At 41.7% G+C, this 19,820-nt stretch overlaps 2 protein-coding genes across 3 annotated transcripts; both read right to left on the bottom strand.

Moving 5' to 3' along the window:
- Window positions 1-476: 476 nt before the first annotated feature.
- On the bottom strand, window positions 477-16,797 carry usp47 (ubiquitin specific peptidase 47). Of its 2 annotated transcripts, none has more exons than XM_061067803.1 (28): window positions 16,530-16,797; window positions 12,672-12,866; window positions 11,039-11,155; window positions 10,746-10,899; window positions 10,554-10,650; window positions 10,320-10,465; window positions 10,145-10,224; window positions 9,188-9,337; window positions 8,851-8,946; window positions 8,600-8,752; window positions 7,887-8,045; window positions 6,908-7,051; window positions 6,730-6,806; window positions 6,395-6,450; window positions 6,011-6,123; window positions 5,776-5,877; window positions 5,336-5,543; window positions 5,043-5,158; window positions 4,783-4,902; window positions 3,859-4,654; window positions 3,448-3,623; window positions 3,281-3,361; window positions 3,058-3,173; window positions 2,734-2,852; window positions 2,431-2,561; window positions 2,237-2,284; window positions 2,021-2,151; window positions 477-1,702 (listed from the first exon to the last, which is right to left on the bottom strand). In XM_061067803.1, exons 1-28 carry the CDS (start codon window positions 16,572-16,574, stop codon window positions 1,528-1,530), a joined length of 4,101 nt encoding a protein of 1,366 aa, XP_060923786.1. In that variant the 5' UTR covers window positions 16,575-16,797; the 3' UTR covers window positions 477-1,527. The 2 variants fall into 2 exon arrangements, with proteins under 2 accessions (XP_060923786.1, XP_060923787.1); XM_061067804.1 differs by having other exon boundaries at window positions 6,908-7,039.
- A 1,344-nt stretch (window positions 16,798-18,141) lies between these two features.
- On the bottom strand, window positions 18,142-19,557 carry clec3a (C-type lectin domain family 3, member A). The gene is made up of 3 exons (XM_061068863.1): window positions 19,446-19,557; window positions 19,278-19,364; window positions 18,142-18,539 (listed from the first exon to the last, which is right to left on the bottom strand). Exons 1-3 carry the CDS (start codon window positions 19,555-19,557, stop codon window positions 18,142-18,144), a joined length of 597 nt encoding a protein of 198 aa, XP_060924846.1.
- Window positions 19,558-19,820: the final 263 nt, after the last annotated feature.

Raw genomic sequence — 19,820 nt, 5'->3', positions numbered from 1 at the left:
TCTCTCCCTGTAGCTGTTATGTGCTATTTGTCTTTAATGCACAGTACCTGAATATAATTGTGCTGAATTTTAACACCTATTCTTGAAATTAGTATGAGTATTTGTCATAAATTTAACTGAAGTTGGAAACAAAGACGGAACATTTTTATGAAAAAAAAAAAACACTTTAATATTCTAAAATCATTTTAAACTATTTTCACACAATTTAAATCTCAAAAGAAACATAAAAAAAAAGAATTTCTTCAGATATTGGCATTTCTACAGTGAATAGCTGGTGACAGCATCAGCCGCCCCGACGGGTCGAGATGCTGAGCTTCAGTCCCAGGAGCCGTTTCCTGGCTGCACTGAGGGGTCCAGCGGGCTTTCTCCACCCTCTGGTGTCAGTCTATCAAGGAGCAGCAGGTAGAAGCGCCATTTACGACCCCACGCTCTATGCCAAAAACCCAGAGAGCTCCCACCCCTCGGTAAAACACCACACGTAGATGTCACCAGAGACATACACCCAGTTCATATGGTGCAAATAAAACCAAACAATGAAATCCACTTTCTAAATCAAAGGTTAATACAGACAACATATGATCATGAGACCTAATTGAATAATCACGTCTGGAGCAAAAATAATAATTTACAACAAACAAAAACAAAACAAGTATTACCTTAACATGGTTGACATGATTCATTGTACTTTGTGGTTAAGGATCAATAAGCCAATGTCTCACTAAATCTAGTGGAAGTGATGCAACAGTGGCAAAGTTCCTACAATGCACAAAGAGCAGTAAGAACCAAAGGAACGACACATGACCCCTGCATCTTAGGAGAGTCAGAGGGGTAGAAACAACCTCCAGTTTACAAAATTATTAATTGTTGCTTTTTTCTATTCATCAAATCTTGTGGATATATGACACCTCAGCTGGTGGTAGAGTCACTGAGAGGTAGAGGTTTGCCTCGACCAGAGGAAGTAAGACTGGGGGAGGCTTGATAAGGAGTTCATGGATGTAAGTCCTTTTCAGGAAGGTTAAAGGAGGATACAAATTATTTCTCTGCTGGAGCAAAAGGTGTGAGCAGTTTGACTTAGAAGATGGTCACAGACGAATCAGTATCAACATTATGTCTGAAACAGGAAGAGGGACGTGGAGTGACGATTGAGAGTGAAGGAGACTGATGAAGATGAAAACAGGGCACTCAAATAGACAGGATGCGTGACTTCCTGCCCACGGTCACAGTCCTAACATCTCCGCACCCATCCCTGCACCGGCAACTGATTTTTTTGTACATTATTTGATTCTTCTCTGTGTGGAATAGCTTTTGTACTTCCCTTTAAACTTTACAGTACAATACACTATAGTGCACAACAAGGTATCTGAGCCAGTCCGGGGGCTCTGGGTGGAGGCTGAGAGCACGTCTCACAGCGCTGCTTGATGTTCAAGTCACTACCAGGCCAGGCACTAGGACTGACACCCAGAGCCTGCTTGCTATGCCACAGCAGCCAGATGTAAGAGAGTAACCGGAGGAGCGGTTCTCTGCACCTCAGTCCTGCCCCGAGTCTTTGGCAGGGCCTCCATCTAGGTAGATCTTGAGGGCTTTCTCCTTGCGTGGCGAGTAGCTGACACGGTGACCGGTCTTCAGCAGACGGCTGCTCTCCTTCTTCATCAACTCGTTGCGCTCGTCCTCTGAGAGCTCCATCGGCTCCTCCGTGCTATCCCTGCACAGAGAAACATCACAGCGTGGTTGATCTCTAGTCACAAATATTAAATACAATTATACAAACAGGTTTCGAGCTGGAATCCATCACAGTTCACAGTAGTTTTGTTTCTTAATAATGTCTTTATCTAGTAGAGTACCGGATCACAGTTGATCCTTGATCTGTACGGATCGATGTGATGATCGCATGTGAACCACAGGTTAACACATTTGCATGTTAACATATGGAAGGGAAAATATTTTATTTTGTGTTAACTGAAAAGACGGATAGATAAACCTGTCTTTGAAAGTGCAGAGTAATTTATTTATTTATTATTACCTGTAGAAGACCACAGCTCCGTCATCACATATGTACAGAGGCCACACATTAAGAGTCGACACCTTAGGGTTCCAGTCCAAATCCTGATGAATCTCCAACACAGAAATATCACAAGGAAACGTTCCCCTGCCCTGCACACAACGGACAGAAAGATTAACTGAAGTGTAACAAGACATGTAAATCTAGGTGATGTTTGAGATAAATAACTTCACAAACCTTTGCAAAATCCAGGTTTTCAAGAGGAATCGCACACATTTCACTGAGCTGCAAAAAGAATAAAGAGATTAGTCACAGTGAATAGTTTCCTCTACACTAAGGTAAATTATTAATTAAATTAACAAAAAGGCAAGGCATTGAACGCAGGAGGGCAGTGTATGAATATGAAAAAAAAAACAATGGGAGAGACGTGCCTTCTCCTTCAGTTCTTCTACGCTGCTGCTCTCAAGAATCACTTCCTGAAAAGGTCCCAGCTTCATCGTGGCCGGACTCCATCTCCTGGTCAAAACAGCGAGCTGCGACATGGACTTCATCTTCTCTGGTTCTGATATAAAGATAAGGGAGATAACAGATCACAGGCCTGATGCTGGAAGTGGAAGAAGGGCACTGTGGGTCTCTTTTAGACATATTGTATAAATTTAAGTTTTTGGCAATTGGGTTTTTGGCAATTTTATTAAAAAGTTGTTGGAAATAATCTTTGAGAGAGCAAATGTTACCATTAAGGACTTCCATGAAAACTTCCCAGTTAGAGGAGATGCTGATGTCCTCCTCGTAGACGTGGTAATCGAGAAACACTGTTCCTGGATTCTTCCACGTCTTTTTCCTGAGACGAACACTAAACAAACACAAAAATCATGAATGAATATTTCTTATGACCACAAACTGTTATATCCACTTTACTAAGGATTTAGATTGTTCTCCATGTAGTCTATCAGTAATCAATTGATTTATACAGGCTACAACTACATTTTATTTGAAGATGAATGTCACAACCTCAAGGTTCACGATTCATTTCATTTCCTATAATCTCAAACACTTACCTGTCAATGCTGAGGTCAAGCTTGCAGTGCTCTTTCAACTGAGGGAGCAGCTCCTCCTTGGACTGTCTGACGGTCATGCCCTTAGCAAACACCGTGTCCACAAGGAACTTGCAGGGCTGAATTGCAAAGAAAACACAATCATGAATATAATACTTCTGACATTCATGTAACGTAAACCCAAACCCAGTCAATTATCATGACAGAAAAAACATTATATTCTTACCTCTGCTTCATTTACTAGTAGTTGATACACTTTAACTCTGTATTCACCCTTTTTCAATGCTCTACCCAGTCGAATGGTTATCTATGCAAACAAAAAAAAATTGGTATTAGTTCAATTATAAACTTACTTTCAAAATCAAATAGATAAATTCTGAATATTGAATCGACCTTATTATCATCAGAGAACGATGACAGCGTTTCGTTTAGCCGCACACTCTCAAACTCCTGGTTGTTGGCGTACACCCGGAACACCTTGAACTGTGTCGTTGTCACGCCAACGTAGGGCTCCAGATTCTGTTTAAACGCTGCTAATGTTATTCTCTTGTCCACGTGAACTACTAAACCTGAAGAGGACCACAAGAAACAGCAATTACACATTTTGTCACCATTATTCACCACAGAAGAAACAGCTATAAGGAATTTGTTGGACACTCTCCCTCTTTTCCCTGATCATTAGTCAAGTATGGTTTGTTTTAAATGTAGAAGGAGATTCAGCAAGAAAACTGTTAAAAATATCTTAAAACTGATTTTACTAAATTTCATGGTACATGTTTGACCAGGTCAGCTACCGATTCGTACATTTTTGTGCATCCAACGAGGGGTCATCCTGAGAACAAGGTTCTACTCTGAAGTACATGTACTGAGCCCCCGCCTTGCTCTTCCCGTTGTCGTCGTACTCGCTGTCGGTCCCAGAGTCTTCTTCAGCAGTGTCCCACGTCTCTTTTTTGCCCTCGTGAGCTTTGGAGCGTCGACTACTCGTGATGCTGTGCGAGTCCAGGCCATTGGCCAACTGTAAGGGCCCGCTGTCTGCATTACAAAGTGTGTCACTACTGTGGCTGGAGCTGAGGATGTCGCTGTCCACCGAGCTGGTGCTGCGGTCATTGTTCACCTCAGAATCTGAGCGTTCCTCACAGGGGTCAGAGGAGGCACCCCCGCTGCTGCCAGCTGTGGCCCTACTCCGGTTCTCCAGCTCTTTGTTGTCTGCGGCAATGTACAGCGAGGAGTTTGAGTCAGCCTCTTGGGTTGGAGACTCGATATGTTCAAAGTCGCTGGTGTCAGAGCTTTTCTGGCTGTCGCTGTTGCTGGAGCCCTGCTGCTGCTGCTGCCTCTGCAGAGACAGACTCTTTAACTTTTCAGTGCTCTCCTCCAGTATGGACTCGACAGACTTCCTGTTACCATTGGACCCATCCAAGGGCACTTCAGGGTTATCTCCCACTTTTTGGCAAAGAGTTCTGTTGGCCAAGGTACCAGGTGACTGCTCAGGCAGCAAGACCAAGAGTCGGATCGTGTTCCCATGGCGATCCAACAGTTTCCACAAGACTGAGTCAGTGAAAGCAACCTGATGATCTGTCGACTCTGAGCTCTCTACAAAAACCTGGATTAAAAAAATAAATATTATTAGAATAGCTGAAAATCAAACTTAACAAGGTCAAAAATGTAAAGTGTAATAACATTTTTAACATGGATTCACAAAAGCCAAAATTGAAAATAAATTAAGGAGACCTTGTTACTCCTGAAGAATCCCTCAGCTTTCAAGGTCTTGTTTGGAACATAGAGGAGCCGGAGGTCGTTGTAGCAGCGCTCAAGGACCACACGCATGGCTTCTGCTGATAGCCCTGCCGCCTATAAAGAAACCCATAGACAAGGCTGCAAGGCTGTTCTCACACTCTGTTTACTTTAACACAAATGTTGGAGTTGATTTAAAAAAATAGCTGAGATGAAGAACAAGAAAATACAATGTAGAAAAGAAAAGAGTAAGAAACCTGTGCAATAAGCTGTTTGAATTCAGTGATTGACTGGTTCAAGTACGCCCGAACGCTGATTGGCGAGGCAATGGTCTCACTCTTCAGATCCACAACATGGACCTTCACCATCACCTCTGTAGAAAATCAGAAACACACCCACTAAGAGATAAAGCATACGGACTTCACTTTGCTTGATCTTCTGACCAGCTGTACAAAACTATCTGTGTAACACTATGTAAAACATCGATAATCTCCATCACTGTCAGACATTCTCAGTGAAACGTTTGACTCCACAGTAGTAGGCTACTGACCTCCAGGTTTGTAAGGCTGGAACACTTGTTCAGGCCGGCGGGTCTCCAGCAGCAAGTCGAACATGTACGAGGACTTGACACCGCCCAACAGGACACCCATCAGTGTGTCCTCCTCACCCTCATAAGAGCGCTCCAGGTACTCGTGGAACTCGTCATACTTGACCAAGCGACAACAGTCAAGAGCGGCGACCCCGTCCAGCTCCATCATCTGAGGTTCAGAATAAACAAATGTATAAAAAAGCATATATAGCAAGTATCATCTTTCTAAAAATGATAAGGCAGCCACTAGGACTAGTGTAGCCTATATATGCATACTGAAACTGTCTACTTAGCTCACAATTCATTTAAGGAGACTCCAATATTAATTAATCGATATTTTTACTATCGAAACACATTGACCAGATTGGCCATGTTGTTGGAAAACCAGAAAGCTGACAAACCTTGTAGGCCATCTCTGTTGCTTCTCTGAGCGTTTTGTCCTTGTGAACTTCCAGCTTGCTCTCCATCATCAGCTTAACAGGATGCATACAGAACAGCTTGATCTGAAGGTCAAGAGAATGACATTGAGAAAAGTTTTGTTTATTAAAAGAAAGAAAAACAGGCAGTTTCTCAACTGATCCATGTTCAGAAGTAAGGCAGTGGATCTGAACTAGGTCAAATAACCACATACTGTACCTTGCAGGTATTGCGCTCAATCTCCCTTTGCCTCTTTTCCTGCTCTTCAGACTCTTTCTCCTTCTTAACCAAACTCTTGATGTGCTCTGGGAAGTCTTCCACAGTTAAATACTCTGCACACAGAAGAAAGCACACATTAAATCACATTACAGGAAAAGATCTACCATGGAGCACTAAACACATAGTCACAATAATTTATGTTTTTTAGCCTTTTAAAGAAATGAAAACAGGGTGATCGTGTGCAAATAAAACAAAAAGTTAAATGCTAAAACATGGAAAAGACAGCGCTGTCTTTTAACACTGACCAGAGTTGTTGCAGTTGTTTTCATGATTTAAGAAAACCAGCACAATGGACAAAGCATCATGTTTGAAACATTTCCTTACTTGCATTCCTTGAGGGATCTTTCAATCTATAAATCAGCATATATGCATTTGTAGAGCTGTTGAACAAAAACAAATATGTATTGTTAATGAATATAGTGGAATATATATTTGTAGAAATAAATACGTTGAGAGAAAGAGAAGATATTGTTTTGTCAGTCCTAAGAGTTGGAGCCTAACCCTTCAGCAGGAACAAGAAAGTACAATGAACAAAGAATAAACAAGAACCCTCTTGTTTCCCACGTTGAACACATATGTAAATGGTTATAGTTTATTACTGTTCTATTCTCTGAGGGCAATGTACTCTAGGAATGCAATGACTGCTGGAGACCACTGACCTTGCAAAGGCACTAGAATAATAGCCTCTGTTCCCTGAGGAGCCCCCATGTGTCTTTCTGATATCATCCTGGGTGATCTGCCCAACAGAAATGAAAGAAATATACTGACAATGATTCAACAGATACACGTTAACAATGATTGATGTTAAAATTATGGTACTTGAGGGTTTAAGCTGACCTTGCTAACGTGCTGATCGTTGTAACTGTACCACTGGCCATCACTGAAGGATTTGATGCAGGCATAGTAATGGCCACCAGCAGCACTCCCCGAATGGACCATGACGGAGAACAGCTCAAAGGTCGGCATACTCTGAGAAGAAGACTGGGTAATTCCAATTGTTCAGATAAGATAAAACAACCAGGTTGTATTGTGTTATAGCAATGACACAATATAATAAATATTGTGCTCAGCTACTTTGACCCACAAAGCTAGTCATCTAGAAAGTGAAATACACATGAAACAAACAACTTGTGTCACCAGCTTCACTGTCTCTGCCAGCTGCTCAATAACATAAAAGAAAAAACTGCCTTGGGTTTCAAAATGTTGTTCATTTTGTCCCAGGCTGCAAGTTTGTGTTGCTCATATATATTTTCAGACAATTCATTTAGAAAGGATATTAACAACAGAATCTTTAGTGAGTAAGAAGAATATTTTGAGTATTTTTTTTAGGCCTGTAGTATCAAAAACTTGATACAATTTCTCTCACCAACTTTGTTTGCACAGCGCACATGTAGTTTTGTTGTAAGGGAATCAATTATATTAATGAGCGTCCACTCATTGATGTAATGTTCCCTTACCTCAATCATCAAGACATGCCGTACCCCCTGAAAGACGTGTCAGAAAGTGAGGACTAGCCAAAATGTTCCCACTCTATATGGTCAATAACTAGATAAACCAGTACACAAGCAGGTATGTTATGTATACTAGCAGCCTGCAGCCCAAACACAGAGTTAACTTAATAATATGAACATGGATTGAAGGTTAAGGAAATCATTAAGCAGATGATGTTATGGGAGTGTTCATAAATTCTATCTGAAATGGTCAGAGTGTCAGTGTCGTTCACAAATCCAGTTTCAGTTTACTCTGAATGGGGCAAAATTTAATGACTTGAAAACAGAACCCATGATACCCATCAGTGAGTGGTGAAGATAGTTACCTTTGGCTTCAGCACCCTCTCTGTGCTACCAGTGCTGTCCAAGCAGATGCCCTCATCTACACAATCATCAGTGGAAAAATCATTGCTCATCTGGTCGCTGTGGCAACTGCCTTCATTCTCCGCTCCACTGTCAGTGCAGCTCTCCGTCTGAGGCGACTTCTACCGGGGGACAATTTCAAAAACAGACAATGGTTTAAAACATGTCAAGCTTGGCACAGTGGTTTTTGTAAATTATTTGGGAGCAAAATGTGTCACGAAGCTCCACGTGGATTATGACTCACTAAAAAAAAACCACATTGGATGCTTATGGCGTTTGTTCATTAATCTTATTACACAACCCAGAATAACTTCAAGGCATGAAATAGAGAAAGATCGAGGGTTGTTAGGTGTTGTTCACTGACTCCCAGATAATACTGGTGCTGAGAGGGTAGTTATATTTACACAGAGGGAGGGAACAGGAATTTATGTATTTCTAGAGCCCAGTAGTGGATTTGACATTTGATAATGTTAACACCTGATGGTTTATATAATAAAACACATAAAGTGGAGCATGTGACACATTTTTGTTTTTCCAACTATAGCTTATAGTCATGTCAAGTAATTGATATTGAACAGATTAACCAACAAAATGTTAAATACTGTGAAGACCCATTGATTCAATGTCAATCTGGAATAGTGATTGAAGCAAGTACCGCTGCTGCTGCTGCCCTCACCTCGTCTTCCATATCAATGAATGGACTCATGTCAAGCTCCTCTGGGAAAGTCATGCGGTCATTGAGCTTGATGCGATGCATAGTGGTGTAGTCAAAATCAAACCGTTTCAGCTGCAGCGTCAGCAGGTAGGGAAAGTGCAGAAATCGTAGACCCTGTGCATATAAACATTCATTAGATGATCAGACAGGTCATCAGAGGAACACTGTATTTTCTGAACATGACTCCCATGTCGCATTTTTCGTTTGCTCACCTTTCGGGCATCACATTTCTTTTTGCAGCGTTCACAGAAGTACTGGTTGGGCCCATCCAGAGTTTCTGGTTGGACGAATGCTTGCAAAGCCTCCTCCTGTGGTAGGACAATTATAAATTCATTACATTTATAGAAAGTAAGTGTAAAAGCTAACCCTCAGGTTTTAGGTTGGTTGTACAGTGCTGAGGTTTTACAGTGCGTTTTTATTTGGTGCCTCGAGTCTTAATGGGTTAAGAAGCTGTGGAGCCCAAAGAGTGAATGAATGTCAGATGCAGTTGGAGTCTTTGGCGCCAGTGTGCTAAATGTTTAAAGGAATGAAATGGAGACAGAAACTCACCACACTGCCATAGGCCTGGCTGCCTCCGAAGGGTCTGATCACAAGAGGGATGTCCAGGTAAGTATCAATCCTCACGCTCTCATAGCCACACTCCAGACAACGGACATAATCCTTTAGCTTCCCCTGGTAGAGCTGGTTGATCAGGTCAGCCTGAGGACAGGAATGTATAACAGTCAGGCCTCTTCTGCCACGTATCATTTGTAACAAAGCAGCATTTGTTTGGGGTTGCAAACTTTCCAATTTTGAAGAATGGGAAAAAAAAATATGCGAGAGTTGGATTTACTTCTTTTTACTCAAAAAAAAAAAAATTCTATAAAATATGTAATTTAAACTCAGCACAGTATCATGCTGAAAACAACATGGTACACACTAACATTTGAGGGGAGTCTCCTCATAACACCATTTGACTTGTCATAGGAGGCGCTGCTTAAAAGAGTGAAAACAGCTGTATCATGTCGTCAGTGGCTCCACAGAAGAGCTGTTTTCACAGGTTATCAGAAAAACAATGTGGACGACACATTTTCATGCATCCAAGTTATAGATAAAGGTTGGAAGACTACTAAAACTTCATATCATCTAGAGTTGATAAACAGTTCTACTTGATCGGTTTTACTTCAAATTCTCTGTTTTATTGTAAATGGCCAAATATAAAAAAAAACATTGTTCTATTGTAATACTGGTGTTATATTTAATGGATTCAATCTCATGCATTGATTTGGTCCAGACCAGGAGCTCATATGTACAGACAACATGGCTACATATGCGCAGACAGGCCTGAGTGTTTGCAGTTTATAACTCACTCTTGAGATAAGAAACAGCTGACCCTGGGGCTTACTTACTGGCCTGTTTCACTTTTCTCACAGTAGGTCTTTTGTTTTCATTGTGAAGGGTGAGACCTCGGATCAGCTGCTGATTTTTTGATGTCGCAATTCTAAGAAAAGGTTTGCTTTCTCGTACCTGCTCTGTCTGCTTCCACTTTTGTTCCAGGGCATCAAACATGACCCTGCACAGCTCCTGGATGTCATGTTGCTGCCAAGCTAAAAAAACAAACACACAAAAAGTGTCATTACAGAGACAAATACAGAGACAAAACATTGTGAGTCTGGTCACAGGAGTGCAAATAAAAGCTCACCCTCGCTGCTGTCCCAACCAAAGCTCCGGGTCACGTCAGTGGTCTCAATCGCCCGTTTCTTACTCGTCTGCAGCAGGACAAAAAGCCTTTGCAGCTGGAAGGGGATACTGGTGACTGGATCCTCCTCCAACTCCTCAAACTCCCAGCTGAAGTTGCACAAAAGACAATTTTAAAAACACAATACATTGATTTCACAAGTAAAACGTCACAAAGATTATGAGCATGATTCCTCACTTGTAGAGTGCATTTCTGAACTCAGGGGTCATGAAGAGTGTTTGTAGAAGACTGTTCAAATAGCAGGTCATTGCTTGGTTAACCAAGCCCACGTAACCTTCAGCGGAGGAAAGGGACAACAAGAAAGAGTTCAGCTAAGGTTGTATAAAAGAAGTGATGTCACATGTTTAACAGCTCAACACCAAAACTCACCCGTCTCAGATTTGCTGAGGATGGATGAGTAGGAGTAAGACGGACTGCTGCAGTCACCACTGCAGCCTGCAGTGGCATCTCTTGGTAGGGGCCCAATAAACCGCTCCTGTGAGCTATCATCCAGTCCACTGCTGTCTGCTGTTCCTGACTCATCCTGCACACACAGACATTCAGGGGAAATAAAATACCTCTAGTTTCCAAACCCTAAATCTGTAAAGGCACTAACAACATACAAACATTTTCATATTGTCTAAGAAATTAGGAACTAGCTTTTCTCCTCATGTACCACTCACCGATGCAATCTGGGGCTGCTCTCCATCTTTGTCTGTAAGCTGGAGGAAATTCCTCTTACCATCAGGCTCAAACCCAGAATCTGAGAGGGGCATCTCACTGTTGTGGTCTAGAGGTTCCTTGAAGGTAGCAGAGCAAAGAAACTTAGTCACATGAGCTTTACTTTTTACAGTTGACAGATCAGAAACAAGTGATAGAAAATGCACAAAGGCAACAGCAGCAAATATTACAAAAAGAACAAAACAACATGCTAGACAAACTCACAAGGCTCCCACTGAATTTATTTTCAGAAAATCCCCTGTATTGATGTGGTGTATGAGGAAAGTAGCTTGAAGCCAACATGTGAGCAATGCAACAGAGTTGTCTTTCTCCCGAACAAGCTGAGGACAAGCCAGCAAAGTGCTGCAGTGGAAACATGCAGAGGCTTAATCCACTGACCTACTCAGTGAGATAACAACAGACACAGCACCTGGGCTTTGGCCTGGGTCAGCAGTGGGATTAGCCAGGGCTCATTTAAGAAAAGGGAATAGTATCTACATAAACAGACAATTGAGAACACACTCAAGTCATCCCTGACATCGCACATTAAGAATTAATTCCCTCTATGGATTTCTGTGATAAATATCCGCACCGCTATTCTGCCAGGCTTTGGTTTTCTTTGCAGCAGAGAACGATGGCATGGTGAGTTCCATTTATGAAGACTGGTAGCATAAAAAATAACTGCTGGCCATCTGACTCAATATATCTTTAACACAATCAGCTTCACTGAGGTCATGATATGGTGACATTGCCCTTTTAAGTACAAGGTGCAGGTGCTGTTGTATTTGTCCTGACATAAACTTAGAATGAGGAGGATAAGTGAATGGCACTAACAAAAACAGGCTAGGAACCATTATTATGAGTCCCACTAGAGATCACCTGACACACTAACAAAACCAAATTGCCTTTGTTAATGGAAACAGGGGGCAGGGCAAGCCAGACCTCTCAGCTCTAGTGCTAATGCAGCTATGTTGGCTGTTACGACCTCCTCGACTGCTATCACACGTGATTTGACTCTGTGCTATCAGGAGCCAGGCAGGAGAGGTACTCTATAGTCATTAGGATTTTAAACCAGAAATATGACTCCATACATTTAATTCTGACAGCCCTAGTGTTTATCATACCATTTTCCAGCTGCTAATCGTCTGAAAGACACTGAACTGCTCAGTAGTGTTTGATGATTATGCTCTGGAAGTTTATCACTACCAAGAATCACAAAGATTGAATCATGTCTAAGCCAAGAACCTAAACATCTTTAATCCTACACAAACCTAAGCTATCAAAGCGATTAAATAAATACAGGGCTTTTCCTGCCAAGCTAGTTTAATACAATTGTTTTTGTTTGAGCACTTAAGTAGGAGGGGAGGGGGAAAGACTCAAACTGCAAATACATTTTCAAATCATGAATCATCTATGCCTCTTCTACAACCTGTTAGGTGCCACATTTGAATCATGCTGAAACCCTGAAATGCAACACTTCAAGACTAGCCAATATCGAAGTTGAGATGAGATTATACTGAGAACTGTGTATATTTATGTGGAAAACCATTGTTTCATGTAAGCACAAACAAAAGAGACAAAGTTAATGTTTCTAACCATGGCCGATGCATTTCCCCAGACAAGGCCTAATGTGCCACTGACGTATCCGGCTTTTTGGGCAACATCTTTATAAAGTGCGGAGAGGGTGGTGGAAGCCGGCAGGTTTAGGGTCAGCCTCTCATTGACTCTCTTTGCACAGGTGGTGTCCTGGATGATACACAATACTCTGGGCTCCTCAGCTGCATTTTGGATCTGAAAGTCAAGAGTTCCACAAAAAGGCTAGTATTAGTAATATTTGACAATAACATTCTGTAATGCACCTCAAATCGGTCAAATGCCAAGTGTTAGAAATGAAACGGTGAGAATATTTGTACAGCTTTACAGCACATGTCTCTATCAGAAATACACCTGTGCACAAACAAAAAAAACATTTCAATCAATGAATCAGTACTGATATGAGCGACATGCTACAGGGTCAGATCGGTTCTTAAAAAATACAGCTCTGTAGTGTGAATGTGATAGTCTGGTCAGATTTGTTTGATCTATTTGAGGATTTTCTCCAAAAAGGCTCAAGAAACAAAATACCCAAACTATCCAAAATCTTTATTTCTCAAACTATTTAAACACAACAGGCCATGCACTTGCTGACTCGTGCTTCATTTAACTGTAAAATACGTGGAGTTTCAAGATGCAGCAAGTCACTTAACAGTCCTGGACATTTAATTTGTAATTGGTCTGGTACGTTCTAAATCAAGTGAAAGCTAAAATCAAAAGTATTAAATACTTTCGCCCACCAAGCACCGATGTGGCAAACATATCAAGATTGGTTTTGTCTTGAATTTGCAATCTTATTGATATATCTAAAGATTGTTTTTTTTTTAATTTGTGAGAAAATTATGGAATAGCTATTTTTCAGCCAAAATTTGAGGTGGCAAATTTAGTACAGAAACAACACTTTATTCCAACTACGTTATCTCAGATATTTGCGTTTTCAAATTTGAATGATAACCTGTGTTAAATGTGATAAGTAATGCCATTACCTGCAAATACATTTGTCCTCTGATAGTGTTATTTAAATGTCCCTAACGTTGGATTAAAATTGGTGCAAGGGTTGCTTCATGCATCTATTAAACAACACCATGCTTTACAATGAGCTCTTTCTCCCACACCCGACACACATCTACCTGAGAAATCTTCTTCTTCATCTCATCAAAAATACTTTGTCTGCAACTCCGATAATAACCCTAATAACACGTGGAGATAGTTGGGGAGGAACAACTTCAAAACAAACACAATAATGAAAGAAATAATCAAACACTGGTGCGACACAAAGCAAACGTGTAGGCCACACCTACCACTGCCTGGTTGGCCAATCAACCTCTTGGCTTATGACAGGGTGACAAACACAGGAATATATATTCAAGTCATTTCAGTTGCTGCAACCACTTTGTAAGGTTTGTGATCTTGGAAGAAAAGTGACTGACAGGTGGTATAAAGAAGCTCCAGCTGACAACACTGAAGTGTATTATGAGATTTAAGGTTATTTTTTACCATTGATATAATCACAAGGTGCTGACATGAAGACACAGGTTCTTGTTACTACTTGTAAAAAGAATCACAGACATTAAAATGTGAACTACAATGATCCTATTAATACAATGTAATGCAACCTTGACTGCACAAGCATTGCATGTGATGAACACCCAACCTTAAAAGGCATAGAGGTGCTGGTAGTTACCTACACATTAGCCAGCTCAAATCTAATAAAACTAACTGAAGATTGCGCATTTGTCAACTTGACCTTTAACTTTGGCATTAAGACAGTTAAATCAGTTTGGATGTGACAGTTTGAAAGCATTAGAAATAATGAAGATGTGGGTGTCCTCCCCCACGACAGTTTGGGCATCAATAACTTTGCTCTCTCTGGTTGTTTTTTTATGCACCAATTTTTTCCCTTTTCTGCAAAATAGTTATTCCAAACTATATAAGTGAATGTTAAATTAATTCTTATTGATTATACACTCCTGCTAATGCCTCTTTACATTCAAAACATATCATAGATCTATATTTGTGATGATTTTCTTAGGAATCATGTGCATTACAAATGTTTTATACTTTCTGAGAAAGAAGATAATCTTTCTCCTTTTCCCTTCTGGCTCCTCCACCTCCTCCACCTGCCTGCATGTACACAGCACCTGGAGTGAGGAGGAGGAGATGATACACTGCTGCTAACTGAAATCATAACATTGTGTGTGCGTGTGTGTAATATTTTGAAACGAACAATTGCTTGAGAAATATAGACCTGTATTTGCGAGAGGCATTGTCGTGTCCACCAGTATCAGTATGGTGGTTTTTCTAAAATAAAAGTCATCTGCTTCGCTCATGTATTTTATTGGTGGGGCCAAACACACTGGCTATTAATATTATTATTAAACAAGTCCGATTTCAAAACCTTTTGGAGTCATTTGGCTGCAATCAGATCTAAAAACCGAGCAGGAAGCTAACTCTGCTTTAACCTATTCACACCAGAGCGGTGTGACGTTTGAAGAGCTGACAGTAGAGTGATTCATAAAAATACAAATGTATCTCCTCTTCACAAACACGAGTCAGGCATATTAATTAAAATACTCTATTCCCAGGCTGGCTGTTTAATCAGATGCATTCGTGAGTAGTGTATCTGAAGCCTGCATCTCTGAGCCGGTTTTCCCACAGGCCTTTAATATCACCGAATGACGTCCTATGCTTGACGTGTGACTAGGTGACTGACGTAGATGCAGACAAAGTTCAACAAAAAAAACGCAGCCATGCTCAAATATTGGAGTGAACAGATATATATTGTCTTATCAATGTGGAGACACACGAGTAGTAGTGACGTGGGAACACGACTGACTGCCATGACAATAATAATAAAATAAAAAAATGTCAAAGCCTCGGAGACGTTTGTGCTGCAATCGCAGCGTCAAACCGAGCAAACAATGTACCATCTCCTAACCGATACTTCCGGTGACAGTGGATGGAGAAGACTCGTTTTCTGTTTTTGTGAAAACACGACTGCAAGATGTCAACACAGGTTCACAGATTATTATCTTAGGACTGGGAGCTAACTAGCGAGCCCTTCACGCAGCAGGATAAACAAGCTACGGCTCAGTAACTTATCATCGCAGCAACTGAGCTCGTTGAGGATGAACCGAATAACTCACATTAACGCCATCCGTGTCTACAATGAGCAAAGCTAGCTAGCATTAGCGTGGAAAGGGTTGAAATGTGACAAGCTAGCGTTCACTGTTACGCTACAAGTTCCATTCAAAACAATATGCAAAAGGAAGCAAGAGGGGGAAGCAAGGGAAACTGGAGGATAATGTCGCTTACACAATGCCAGTCATGTCCACTGGTTTATTTAAATCTGGTTTGGCAACTTCAAAAACACGTCGATTAGCCGGAGTTGTTGCCATTGGCCAGACTTAAAGGGATAACGACACATGCTAGCCGAGTTAGCTCCTTAATGTTGACAAATGTCGTCTCTGTTCAGGGGGGGGGGGGGACTTTATGTCAGCAGAGAAATTTCCAAAGGCTCAATAGTTTATTTGATAACAAGACAGCTAAATAACATGACTGGCTTACTTGGTGATAGTTATGCTAAAAAGCTTAAGCCATACACGTAAACTCACTTTGTCTGAGATGTAGCGAAACTAGCCGCTAACTGATGTCGGCTAATGCTAAGTTAGCCTTGTCACGATAGGCCGACCAAGTCGTGTTTTTAGCTAACTGTTAGCTGCGGAGAGTTAGCCTCTGCGACGACACGCCAAGATCACAAAGTGGCAAAGTGGTGCTGAAGTTTTGCGGGTTTCCAAGTGCGTGTTCCGCGGGAGTGACAGCCGAGGGAGAGGCGCCCTCCCTCCGCAACAACAAGCTCACCTCTGTGGACACGAACTGGTTCCCCTCGCTGGGCACCATCTCCATTTGGACGACAGTTCAGACGAGCATCTACCCGGACAGGGATGTCAGCGGAGAAACTTTGCGGGGCTACACGCACGCATGGCCCGCGTCCCTTCCGTCGTCGCTTCGGAGGCTCCTGAGACCAAATAAAACTTGCCCAAACTTGGAGGCTCGAACCGAGAAGTGCTCGTCGGGCTCAGTGAGGCACGAAGTGTCCAGCCGCTGCAGACGGAGGAAAGATGGCCGGTGGTTCGACTCCGCGAGACTTCACGCACGGAGCCGTGGCGTCACATTCCACCCGGACGACCGTGCGTGATGTATGCGGGAGGAGCACGTCGCTGGGGCCTGTTGGTTTCTGATTGTTTTCACTGGAGATGATGAAAACATCCGTTCATCCGTGAGAGAGTTTGGATGTTTACAAGCACAACAATGCTCGGATCTCAGTCACGTCACAGATCAACATAGTCTCATTACCAGTAGTAAAAATGTACCTGAACGATTATCTGATTCATAACTTCGATTTAGTTATTTTTAATTTTATTGATTGGAAATACTTCTTATAAATACGAACATTCACTATATCTTTTATCTAACTGTCACATTACCAACATTTTGTTTAAAACATTTTTTTGGCTCCATGAGTTAAGTTTGATCCTGAGAAGAACCAACAGGTATAAAAACATATTACTTCCTCAATGCAGTCATTAAATCTCTCTATACCCACATTGAGTGTGTGTGTGTGTGTGTGTGTGTGTGTGTGTGTGTGTGTGTGTGTGTGTGTGTGTGTGTGTGTGTGTGTGTGTGTGTGTGTGCGTGCGTGCGTGTGCGTGTGCGTGTGCGTGTGCGTGCGTGCGTTTTCAGTTTTAGATAATAATAACAACGTACATTGGTGCTGAAGACATTTGTCAATTTAATGCAGAAAAGTTATACAATTTTGAATCTCTGGAAAAAATGGTGATAAGAAAAAACAGATTACATTTTTGGTTTATTTCCTTCGACAGTCATCACCTGGAGCTTTGGGAATTAGGAAAGTATTCCTGTATTCAAGTTAATTAGCAATCAAATATAAAGTCATTTTTTAATCAAAGAAATTTGGTTAGAAATTAAAAAGGACCAATAATTAGTTATGTTTCCATCATGAATTACCACAAATTTGACACCATGCTCAGTCTTAATCAATGACCCAGGTGAATGATCAACAAGCTGTCAACAACACTCCCTCCCTTAAAGGTTCAGTGAGTAGAATTTAGTGACATCTAGTGGTGAAGTTGCAGGTTGTAGCCGAGTCCCCCTCACCTCACCCTCCCTTTCCAAACATGTACTTGTGGGAATCTTCAGTTGTCATAAAAACTAGAATGGGTTTAGTTTGTCCATTCTAGGATACTATAAAGAACATGGCGGCCTCCGTAGAGAGGACCCTGCTCCAGATGTAAATGTAAAGTATTTAAATATAAAGGGCCAATTCTAGGGTAAAGAAAACAACAATTCATACAATTTAGATGAAACACATTAGTGAAAAAATCACTAGGATTATTTTATGCTCAATTTCTGCCAAAAGATCCCTTTCACGTAAATCGTACACACTGGACCTTTAAGGAATGACATATTCACAGATGTAATTCTTCAGGTTGCGACACACCTCATCGTACCACTTTCCCTGTGCAGCCACTGACAGGGCAACACAGCTCTCCCTCTTCGTTCCTGTGGGCTGCTTCTTGGAGCGGTCCCAGTGTAAAAAGCTGACGGGCAAGCTGTTGACATCAACATACTGGCCTTCTTTCACTATGTCTGCCACGCCGATCCAGAAGTCCTTGGATCCCGGAGCGCTCCTCTTCGCATAGTCCCACAGTTCATTGTTCTCCATCAGGTCCCTCGGCGTTGCAAGGGTTCCCCCCTGGGCGATGCAGTTTTCATTCGCCTCATGGTAATGTTTGGGCTCCTCGATGGTTAGGTAACATTTCCTGTGAGCTTTGATGCCACGGAGACAGACTGAAAACACACAGCACTTACTTCATTAGCTACTACAAGTCACTATTTGGTTATTTAAGTGTCTGAAACTACAGCAATGTTTTTAATTCCCTCAGTAAATAAAAACGTTAAACAATCTTTCAATCCTTTATTTTGTCAATCCCACTTTTTATGTCTGCAGAAAGTCACACATCCACGTTCCTAAAACTCTTATTATTTAGAGTTCACGGTCTTAACAGCGACCAATAAATCAGCCAATAAAGGGAAAGGGGGAATTATTGAAGATAATAAACGTAACGATAAATCGATACATTTGTAACCTTTTTTATATGATAAAATAAGTACTATTAGCCTATTAGAGAAAGAAAAAAACAGGAAAGCTACTCAAAGTTATTAATATAAATGTTGGATAGTCCCTATGAACTGTTTCTCACATTCCTCCTCCTAAAATTCAGCCTTTTACTTATGTGAGTGCTGCTGCCCTCTGCTGGTGACTCTGCACACCAAGAGATCTAGTTATCCCCTAAGCAGTTTCCTGCATTCGAGCTCAGTGGCCTTAATTACTGGCAACACTAAGAAGTCAAGAGTCATATGTATATCCAACACATTTACAATAGAACCACTGAATAACTGATATTTTCCTATAATTTTATTTCAGATTTAACTGTTTTTGGGGAGCTATATGTATGATGTGGGATGCTTCTGAATGTCTAAATCTCCAGTCAGTTCTTCCCTTTCTTTATGCAGTGAAAGCAGTACCTGTCTGCAACGCCTGCATCTCTTTCAGTGAGTTCACCTCCAGCCACAACCTCTCGAGCTGGGACTTCACATCATCTTCCTCGGCAGCTGCATCTCGACAAAGACACCAACACAGGTCAGATAAAAATCTCCATCCAATTGACACTGATGCATGATGTCTATAGTTACCTCCGGACTGACGAGCTGACACAGCCTTCCTGCTGCGAGACGGGCGGCTGGAGCCGAGGTGGAGCAGGGAGAAGCAGAGAAGGAGGAAAACGGGCAGGGCCAGACGTGCCATGTCTGAGTCCAGTGGATCCAAGGGTACAGTGATACAGTGGCTCGCCTTATGCTGCTCGGGAAGGAACCAAAAACACTGCAGGCTGCTCAATATATACTGACCCACTGTACGGCTTCTCCTGCGCCCTCTCCGTGCATTGGCCCCAACTCTGTTTGTTTTTGTCCAAACATCAGGAGGAGGTGAGGGAGGCATAAGGGTGGAGTGGCAAATAATGATTTCCTTGTGTCTGGTGTTTGATAAATATTTACCTGGGACACGGTGCA

The sequence above is a fragment of the Limanda limanda genome, chromosome 3, assembly GCF_963576545.1.
Source record: "Limanda limanda chromosome 3, fLimLim1.1, whole genome shotgun sequence".
Taxonomy (NCBI): Eukaryota; Metazoa; Chordata; class Actinopteri; order Pleuronectiformes; family Pleuronectidae; genus Limanda; species Limanda limanda.
Note: the sequence above shows the minus strand (reverse complement) of the source record. Positions and strands in the feature narration are given on the sequence as shown.

Bases quoted from the DNA above. Each gene is read 5' to 3' on its own strand.
- usp47 (XM_061067803.1), bottom strand. From the start codon at position 16,574: ATGGAGATGGTGCCCAGCGAGGGGAACCAGTTCGTGTCCACAGAG. The intron at 10,466-10,553 runs GTGAGGAATCAT...GTGCAACTTCAG, and splicing joins TTCAGAAATGCACTCTACAA to CTGGGAGTTTGAGGAGTTGG. The intron at 5,159-5,335 runs GTCAGTAGCCTA...GATTTTCTACAG, and splicing joins CCAGCCTTACAAACCTGGAG to AGGTGATGGTGAAGGTCCAT.
- clec3a (XM_061068863.1), bottom strand. From the start codon at position 19,557: ATGGCACGTCTGGCCCTGCCCGTTTTCCTCCTTCTCTGCTTCTCCCTG. The intron at 19,365-19,445 runs GTAACTATAGAC...GTCGAGATGCAG, and splicing joins GTCAGCTCGTCAGTCCGGAG to CTGCCGAGGAAGATGATGTG. The intron at 18,540-19,277 runs GTACTGCTTTCA...GTGTGTTTTCAG, and splicing joins GATGCAGGCGTTGCAGACAG to TCTGTCTCCGTGGCATCAAA.